General features: G+C 41.7%; 1 protein-coding gene across 3 annotated transcripts in view; it reads right to left on the bottom strand.

The window, feature by feature from the left end:
• Ganc (glucosidase alpha, neutral C) overlaps positions 1–10,264 on the bottom strand; it is a 63,463-nt gene that overhangs the window by 6,789 nt on the left and 46,410 nt on the right. For all 3 annotated transcript variants that reach the window (XM_021193211.1, XM_021193212.2, XM_029536628.1), the window contains 5 exons: positions 9,065–9,166; positions 7,046–7,289; positions 5,504–5,568; positions 3,466–3,542; positions 1,797–1,871 (listed from right to left, as the gene is read on the bottom strand). In XM_021193211.1, coding sequence (XP_021048870.1) covers positions 1,797–1,871; positions 3,466–3,542; positions 5,504–5,568; positions 7,046–7,289; positions 9,065–9,166 — 563 coding nt within the window. The remainder of the gene's footprint in view (positions 1–1,796; positions 1,872–3,465; positions 3,543–5,503; positions 5,569–7,045; positions 7,290–9,064; positions 9,167–10,264) is intronic.

Here is a 10,264-nt window from a genome sequence, read left to right as displayed (position 1 = left end):
TCCTTCCTTCCTTTCTTCCTTCCTTCCTTCCTTCCTTCCTTCCTTCCTTCCTTCCTTCCTTCCTTCCTTCCTTCCTTAGAACAACATGGTAAGTTAACAACATGGTAAGTAACAACAGTGGAATGGGATGCAGACTCAGAGTTCAGAAAACTTGCAGGAGGTGGGATTTGTCATAGTTCTGTCACAACCCAGTGGTAATTATGGACAAAAAAATTAACTTCTCTGTCAGTTTTTTCATGTGCAAATGGATAAAAAACGGCCCCCATAGACTCATATTTGGATGTTTGGTCACTGGGGAGTGGCATTATTTGAAAGGATTAGAAGGATTGGGGTGTGGCCTTGTTGGAGGAAATATGTCATTGGAAATATGTGGGCTGTGAGGTTTCAAAAGCCCCAACCAGGCCCAATGTCTCTCTTTGCTTGCAGACCAGGATGTAGCTCTCAGCTCCTTCTCCAGCACCACACCTGCATGTTGCCATGCTCTCTGCCTTGATGATAATGGACGAAGTCTCTGAAACTGTAAGCCAGCCTCCAATCAAATATTTTCTTTTGTAAGAGTTGCCTTGGTTACAACAACAGAGCAGTGACTAAAACAAAGAAATTAGGGTAGAAGATTACTAAGGTCTCTGTTGGATCTGAAAATTCATGTGGAACCAGATTCTTTATAATGAAACCACTTGGTGATAATTTGTAAAACAAACAATACAACTATTCTATTAATCTTCATAATGTAGGGTCTATGGTCATGCTTGTGATTCAGCCAGGATGGACACATTGATAATTTTTTAACTGACACATTCTCTTGCCCAGAGACCCAAAGATGCACCTTTGAATTTTTTTGACAATTTATTCAGCATTGTGGTGCCCACTCCTTCTCTTTTCAGTGTTACTGTTCTTAGATACAAGTGTAGATATACAGGAGAAAATTGTTTATCCTCAATAATTCATGCCAAGAGTCAGAGTATATGTATTTTTAAACTCTTCATATATCTAAATGGCTTTATTGATATATTCATGTTCTCCAAAAATTACAATTAGAGTATATAATCAAGCCACTTCAGTATATTAAGATATGTAAGAAACTATTGCCACAATCAATTTTAAAACCCTCTCAACACCTCCAGACTCTCTCCATGGCTTCCTGCACCCTCTCCCAAGCACAGCCCAAGGCAAGCACTATTATAATGTATTCTCTCTATATGCACTGTATGAATTATTACATCAAACACTTACACTCTTGGTTCACTTTTTACAGAAATACATTATAAACAGAATGTTTGTGTCTCTCCATTCATATGTTGAAGCCTCAACCACTGTAGTGACTATTATCTGGAGACAGGCTCATAAAGATTACTCCTGATATGATAGGAATAGTATCTGTACAAGAACACTTTATGATCTTAGATTTATCTTATTTTATGTATGTGTTTTGCCTATATGTATGTATGTGCACCAAATGTGTGCCTGGTGCCTTTGGGGATCAGATACAAAATGCTGGATCACCTGCAGATGGTTGCAGCTACCATGTGGGAACTAAACCTATGTTCTCTGCAAGAGCAACAGTGCTTCGAACCCTGAAGCAAACTCTTCAGCTCTATTTATAAGAACGCAGTTCCCTTACTCCCTCCATCCCATCAGCCCTTACATGCCAGGAAGAACTATTTCAGAAGGACATGAGTCAGCCGGCACTTTGAAGTATGGAAAGATAAATGTCTGTTGTCTACGCCTCCCAGGCTGTACTCTGAACAGACTAACACAGCTAAATAGGGGGAAATAATACTCTGAAAATAACTTACAGTATCCAAGGTTACTGGAATCTTCACAGTACATCCTCCTTTCCAATATGCAAATGTCTTAGAGTCATACCAGACCTGAAAAGAAACCAACTATACTGAAAAGAGAGTGGGCAATCTTTCATCTGAGAAGCCCGCTATCTATCCACTACCCACCCACTATCTCCTTTTGCCCTTTAATAAGCTGCAACACCCGGAAGGAAGGGATAAAAAGAAGTTTAAGTAGATATAATTAAAATTTGTGGGACAAGTTGGGAAAAACATACCCCATTCCGTGTGTGTGTGTGTGTGTGTGTGTGTGTGTGTGTGTGTGTATGTGTTTTACTGGGAATTGAACCTAAGCACTCTCACATCCTAAGGAAGTGCTTTACCACTGAAGTGTATATTCTGCCCTCTTTTATTTGACATGGAGTCCTACTAAGTTACCCAGGCTGTCCTTGAAGTCACTATGTAGCCCAGGTAAACCTTGAACTTGAAATCTTCCTGCTGGAATCATGGGCCCGTACCAGCAGGTCCCACATACTCTTTCTTTAAGAAAATCCCAAAGTATGCATAAAGCCTGGTGTTGGGTCCTCAGCATATAATAAACTGGGCATGGTAGTATATGCTTGTAATCCTAGGTGGGAGGATCGGAAGTTCAAGTTCATCTTAAGCTTCAAGGCTAGCCCAAGACACATGAGAGCCTATCTCAAAAAGAAGAGAAGGGAGAGAAGGAGGAGGAGGAAGGAAGGAAGGAAGGAAGAGGAAGAAGAGGAGGAGGTTATCAAGGGATATAACTGATGAACTAAAGACCATTCCTTGTCTATCGACACATCCCAAAGTTAACTGCTGAGCAATGTATTCCTGTGCTAGGTGCTAGACAGGCACACAGTTACAAGCTGTCCAGGAGTGGAAGATGAGAACATGCCTTCATGGTTCTCACAGTCTACTGACTTGCAAAGACTTCATGCTTGAGCTGATGAGATGTCTCGACAAGCAATGGTAAAGACTAGATAACTGCATTTGCTCCCCAGAACCTTCAGAAAAGTGGAATGAGAGAACTGCCTCCACAAAATTGTTCTCTGACCTCTACGTGCATGCTGTGGTACATGGGACTTCTCCATCATGCATATGCTATAAATAAACTGACTTACTGCTTGCAACCATAAGTAAGACAAAAAAAGTAAAAACACAATGAAACACGGGACAGCACATAACAAGTAAATTAATCACTACAGACAGGAGAGAGGAACATCAGAGAAGAGACAGGCTGGAGGAAATGCACAGAAGCGGGATTACCCATTCCTACTGCATTGTGTTTTGGGGGTGATTATGAGAATTGGAGATGGGGTGCAAACTCTTATCTGGGAGCCCTAACAAAGGTTAGTTGGTGAATTACTGAAAGGCATCCCACAAAATAACTAGGCGGGATAAATCCTCTACCTTAAAGCACCCCATCTCCATGAGGACTCACACATGACAAAGTGTGAAAGTAAAACACATCCCTCAGGCTCTCACCCATTCCTCTTCTCCACCTTCCCTACATTATGTTTGTCTGAGAACAGTGTCATGACTGTGGAAAACAGTGTCTGAGGTAAATTCATAACTGCATGCTGAAGCAAATTCTTTCCCAAGAGGAAAGCAAGCAGGAGAGCTAGGAGACACCAGACATGTGCCTGTTAATTGCTCTTACCTCATCTGACCCTGGCAGGAATACATCAATCATGGCGGTCTGCGGTTCTGTAACTGGATGTACCAATAAAGCACTTCCTAAAAAATGAAGGAGAGGTAAAGCTGAGTAACATTATAGGGAATCAGAAAGGCTGATTTCCCTTTGTTGAACACTACTGTGCCCTTAAGATCACCAGACTGTGATCTTCTGTAAAGCGGAGACAATGGTGAGTTGAACAAATAATTCACCAGACAGAAGCACTGGTAGATCAAGGGTACAGGCTCAACAAGGTAATGGATCAAACCCACTTGTGGCTGTTAGGATTGTGGGGCTAGGGCCCTGTCTATCACAGACTCATGCATTTATTTGTTTTTGTTTTTTGTTTTTGTTTGAGACAAGGTCTTGCTGCGTAGCCAAGAGAGACCTGGAACTCACTCTGCATCCCAGGGAGGCTTTGGGATGATCCTTCTGCCTCAGCCTTTTGAATGCTAGGGCTATGGCTCCCATGCTCAGCTCCACAGCTCCATTTTCTGCATAAGTACTGGGATGCCCACCATCAGCAAGCACCACACTCCCACGTGCTTCATCGTTTGCCAGGCATGTCTCTGGTTAGAGTGAGCTGTGAAGTGATGGAGAAGTCTGGGCTGTGCAGCTCTTCAGGCCTTTACCGTTGCAGTCTGGACCTCTCTTAAGAAGAGCCTGGAATGTTACTTTTGCTTTCCTATTGGCATCATACATGTGTCAACTGCATTTATTTATGAGTTCATTTTAGAGGTTTCCAGTCTCACTATGTAACAGGTACCTTGAACTCGTGAGCATTGAATTATAGGCATGAACTATGTCTATCTCAGATTGTTTCTTCTAGTCAATAAAGATTGAGTTCCAGGTACCATGCTAGATTCCAGGGACATTTACATGAGTAAATAAAACAAACTCAGCTCCTATCTTCATGGAGTTTGTGGTAAGTGAAGAAGATAGACATTAAAAAGTAATTACAAGTGAGTTAGAGTTAAAGCAAAGTGAAAATTACCTAAGAGGTGGGACAGGCTTTGAATGGGCAGAACTGACTTTGAGTAGGGAGGATTAAGATATTGGAAGTAAGGATTAACAAAAAATGCTTCTCCAAGGCAGTGACAACTAAGGTGAAGCCACATGTGCCAAGGATTGAACACAGAGCCTTGTGCATGTTATACAAAAACATGCCCTCAACTATATCTCCAAGGGTTCTTGTTCCTGATATTATTATCATCATTATCATTATTTACATTTGGAGGGTTCCATTATTTAGAATGGAATTGATTCTTTGCTTTGCTTCTTGGGCTTGATTCCTAATACAATAAACTTCCACGCTTTAGATTTCATGGTTGCTCCTCATTAAAGAAGCCCAGTTAGGTATTGTAGAATATGCCTGAAGTTTCAGAAATCTGGACCTTGATGAAGAGGATTACAAGCCCAAGGATAACCTGGGCTACGAAGCCTTGTCTTAGGTGAAAAAAAGCAAACGAAAGCAAGGTCTACTATTGCAATTCCATGTTTTACTATAACCGTCTGGTCTACTTTCTTATACTTACCTTCCCTGTAGCAGTCTCACCAGGCTTTAGAGGAGTGGGTCCCAAACAAAACTCTCAGATCATATTCATCAATATGATGGGTTTATTTGGTATTACTATGAATAGTATGGTGAAGGCTACATTAGAACAGAATAGAGCTACAGCCTCATTACTACACCCTTTGGTGAAGGGTGGCAGGGTGGAGCTTAACTGTTGTAGTGATTGTCTAGCATGCATGCTGCTCTGGGTTCCATCCCCAGCACCAGGTGTGGCGAGGCAGATTTGTGATCCCAGCACTTGGGATCAGAAATCAACCTCATCCTTAGATACAGAGTAAGTTCCAGGCTAGCGTGGGTTAAATGAGACCTTGACTCAAAAAAAATTAGTGATGGAATCCCTTTTATTTTTATTAGTTGCCTTTCTTGGGCCTAGGAGACTCTCACTAGAAAATATAATAAAAACATAGTTACAGAATTTATCACAAGTACAACTGACCTATAAATACTTACCCAGCATGTATTCATCTTCCACAGCAAAAGTCTCTAAGTCTTCAGGAAATTCGACCCACAGAGGCCTGGGAAAAGGAAACAGAATTGCATTTAAAATATTGTTTTATTATTTTTGGTGTTAAATGTTTTATTAGATTTTTTAATGTTTTTTTAGTGTCATACCTCCCCAAAAGGTATTGGAAAATACAAAGAGCCAAGGTTCTTTCTCATATGACCAGAGAGTTTATGAGCAGTTGCTATGGTTACTTTACATTAAGTGAAAGAGCTTTCTATCAACTTGAATGTCCTAATGGAATATTGAGACTCCTCTCATGTGCCACACTCCTGTCTGACTATTGAGTAACTACCTACCACTGCTGCAGACAGAAACTAAGACAAGTCTAAATGTGTAATGTTTCTGGTGTGAGGTAAATGTTGACAAAAATATCACACTTTATTATAATGATAATTCTGTGCCACTTCTTGCAGCCAGTGACTTTCATGTATCATTTAATTATTATTTATTTAGATGAAAGGAACTGATTTTCCTTGCTTTCAAGCAGTTAACACTCTGGGGGAGGGTGAGAAATTGTCAAGATTTTAAATAGTTATTGCTTCATATGACCCATCCAGGAGGCATTTAGGTTCAGAGATACAACAAAACCTTCGCTATCTGGGACTAGATAGTAACTTAGCACTGCTATCCATCCTTTAATTTTATGAGAATGGTTTTACTTAAGTATGTGTGTATCCTTTGGTGCAAGTGCTTGCAGAGGCAGAGGCCAGAAGAGGGCACTGGAGCCCTTGGAGCTGGAGTTCCAGCTGATTGTGAGCTAGCAGACATGGGTGCTGGGAGCCAAAGTTAAGTCCTTTCCAAGAGCACTCCAAGAGAGCTTTTAACTGGTGAGCCATCTCTCCAGCACCCAGAAATTTTTTTTTAATTTGAAAAGTTTTAGAGTTTTAAAATTATTTTATGTGTATGAATGTTTTGCATGCATGAATGTATGTGCACCACATGCATGCCTACTACTTGTGGCTGTCAGAAGAGGGCACTGGACTCTCCCAGGACTGGAGGCAAATGTAGTTTGAGGCACCATGTGGGTGCTGGGAATTGAACTCAGGTCCTCTGCAAGAGCAACAAGTGCTTACCAGCTGAGCCAACTCTCCAGCCCAATATTTTTTAATAAATGAAACTTGTTATGTATTTACCAGTCTTTGCAACATTATATTCTGTTTCTACAGAATGGTTAAAAAAAAAAAAAAAGCTGGTGTTTCTAACCCTGGATGATGACTAGAATTACCAGGAAACTTCTGGTTTCAAGTAGGTTTAGGAACTGCTGACACATAATATTTCCATTTCTTGGTATATACTAATACTTTAATCACGAGAATTAGGAATCTAGTCATTAGCTTCTGTGTTTTCAACAGGCAGCACCGCAACAGGAAATGAAGTTGACTGAAACTTGACTAAACACACTGCTTTTGTTCTCCTTTTCCAGCCCCTCATCACTGAAGGGATCTGTTGGTTGGTTGCTGGAGGTCCTAATAAGGATGCCCTGTTACCTCATGACGGGCTGAGAAGACACATGTGCATGGTAGAACAGAGAATACAGATAGGGCAGGAGGGTGTAGCGCTGCCTGATGGCTTCCCGGATCAGCTGAGTGTATTCTTCCCCAAACAGCCAGGGTTCTCGACGCTTGGTGTTCATGGTGGCATGGCCTCGGAAGAAGGGCTGGTAGGCTCCAGCCTGGTACCAACGCACAAGCAGCTCTGCCTCAGGATTGCCAATGAAGCCACCCACATCAGCTGGTTACACAGACAAAGACCAGATGAAGAAACCACACTTGTAACCAATAATGTGCTAAAGTAAAATAAGGCTTTGAAAAAGAGAGGAGACACTCTGTGCATATGAAACTCGACAGGCAAACCTATGGCCTCAAATAGAGGAGTCTGAGCCCCAAACACCAGCCAGTGATCTCACAGAATGCTCTGTGATTTCTTCTTTCCTTCTTTCTTTTTTGTCAAAAGACACAGGATTTTCTCTAAGAGCAGTTGTCCTATGTGTTCTGGATCTTCCATTACTCAGAAATTGCAGTCTCCCTGGTTAGGAGTATGTCTGTGTACTGAAGGAAAGGTGGCTGGTAATGTATTTCTTTTTTAAAAGAAAAGCTAAAATAATATCAACCACAGAGCAGCAAATCAACAGCTTTGGGGGTTAAGGTAGAATTTTCTGCTCACTCTGTGGGCAGGACATGTATTTCTTGCCTGTGGACCAATGTTATGAAGACACATATATCCAAAAAAGTGTTATTAATTTGTTTTTATTCTTGTAGAAGATAAAAATCAATCAGACCTGCATCTAGAATATACTGGAGGCAGTATATTCTGAGCACCTTCATGTTAGTAACATTTATTAGCATTGAATTCTCAGGACGAGGAAAGGCAAGCCACCAGACATGCATTTTAACTACATCTATCTTTTCTAAGAGCACATCTTGTGTGTGTGTGTGGGGGGAGGCTGAGAAGGAGGATTCCTGTATTGATTGTCTAGACTGCCTTGTAAGCAAGCAACAGGAATCCTCCTCCTCAGCCTCCCCAGCTCTGGGATCACAGGCATGTGCCATTGCATCTGGCTCTTTTACATGGGTGCTGGGGATCAGAACTGAGGTCCTCATGTTTGTGTAGCAAGCACTTTCCTGACTGAGCCATCTCAGGACAACCTTGAACCTTTGATCTTTCTAGTTCCACATCCCGGTCTGGATCATAGGTGCAATCATGTGTGTATTTGTGTGGGGCTGGGGATCAGACTGAGGGCTTCTTGTGAGCTAGGCAAGCCCTGGAGCAACTGAGCACATCTTAAAGAAAAGAAAGTTAAATCATGCTACAGAATCTTACATCTGCTGAGCACAAAATATCTGTAAGGCTGATTCTCTTATTCCCTTGCCTACCCTGCTGCCTGTTATACCCCAGGCCTTGAGCATGCTAGGCTAATGCTCTACTGAGCTAGGTTGGCTTTGGTTTGCCAAGTTGGTGGCAGTGCTCTCATGTGTCTCTGGAGGCAGTGTGAAGTCTTTAGCTGACCCTAGGCAGAGCTGTTTTACCTTTACTGTAAACATTACCTGGCTCCTGTAAGTCCTTTTGAAATCATTCCTCTGTTTTGTGTCAGATAACTTCAATGTACTTTGCCTGCTGTGACATCCTACCCCTTTATTTTCTGTATTATTTAAGACTGGTGTTCACTTTGTGAAAATACATTCAGATCCTACATGCTCTCTCATGTGGACTCTGTTTGTCATCTGCGGAATCCATGCCCACCTGCCACCAGAGACCCGTTCCACTCAGACAGGAGACCCCCAAAAGGAGGTAGTCTGCGGCAGAGATGCTCTTATCTCTGCCTTTAGAAGGCTGGATCAAAGGTGTGCACACCACAGCAGACTGTGCAGTAGGTTTTAAAGTGACACTTCTGCTCTCCCCCCCTTTTCTTCCCTACATTCATCCTTGCCCCAACAGGCTAGTGAGCACTGAGAACCCTCACTTCTCACTCCCTCCTGCTGGATGCCTCAGGACAGCAGCCAGCTTACCTCCACAGAAGGAGATCCCTGAGACACTGAGGGTGAGTAACATCGGGATGGAGATTTTCAGATAGCTCCATTCGGCTGTGTTGTCTCCCGTCCACACTGCACCTAGATAACCCATAATGAGGCATTGAAATACACACAAGGGCTGGTGAGATGGCTCAGCAGGTAAGAGCACCCGACTGCTCTTCCGAAGGTCCTGAGTTCAAATGCCAGCGACCACATGGTGGCTCACAACCATCTGTAATGAGATCTGGCGCCCTCTTCTGGAGTGTCTGAAGACAGCTACAGTGTACTTACATATAATAAATAAATAAATCTTAAAAAAAAAAGAGAGAGATACACAAGTGGTCTTTAAAAAAAAAATAGAAAGAAATACACACAAATCCTCCAATGCATTCCATTTCATTTAGACTCCATATTTGTAAACTACAAAAATAACAAAAGGGGAAACAGATTTCTCACCTTAAACAAATCTGATATTTCTGCAAAAGGTATCAATTTTCTAATGTGAAAAAGATATTAAGATCCATAAAATACTGGGTAGTGGTGGTGCATGCCTTTAATCATAGCACTCAGGGAGTAGAGGCAGGCAGATCTCTGTGAGTTTGATGCCAGCCTGGTCTACAGAGCAAGATCCAGGACAGCCAAGGCTATAGAGAGAAACCCTGTCTCAACACACAAACAAATAAAAAATCCCCAAACCTCACACAATATCTATCCATGAATCCAGCCCTTCAAAGGATAATAAAGGGAAAACATCAACACAAGGACAGAAACTACATCCTAGAAAAACCAAGAAAGTAATCCTTCAACAAACTTAAAAGACAGCTGCAAGAACAAAATCCCAACTTTAACAACAAAAATAACAGGAAGCAATTACTATTCTTTAATTTATCTTAACATCAATGGACTCAATTCCCCAATAAAAATTCCCCATAGACTAATAGACTGGCTACACAAACAGGACCCAACATTTTGCTGCTTGCAGGAAGCCCACCTAAGAGAAAAAGACAGACACTACCTCAGAGTAAAAGGCTGGAAAACAATTTTCTAAGCAAATGGTCCAAAGAAACAAGCTGGAGTGGCCATTCTAATATCAAATAAAATTGGCTTCCAACCCAAAGTTATCAAAAAAGACAAGGAGGGGCACTTCATACTCATCAAACGTAAAATCTACCAAGAGGAACTCTCAATTCTGAATAT

This window comes from Mus pahari, chromosome 3 (assembly GCF_900095145.1).
Source record: "Mus pahari chromosome 3, PAHARI_EIJ_v1.1, whole genome shotgun sequence".
Lineage (NCBI taxonomy): Eukaryota > Metazoa > Chordata > Mammalia > Rodentia > Muridae > Mus > Mus pahari.
This window is presented reverse-complemented; position numbering and strand designations above follow the sequence as displayed.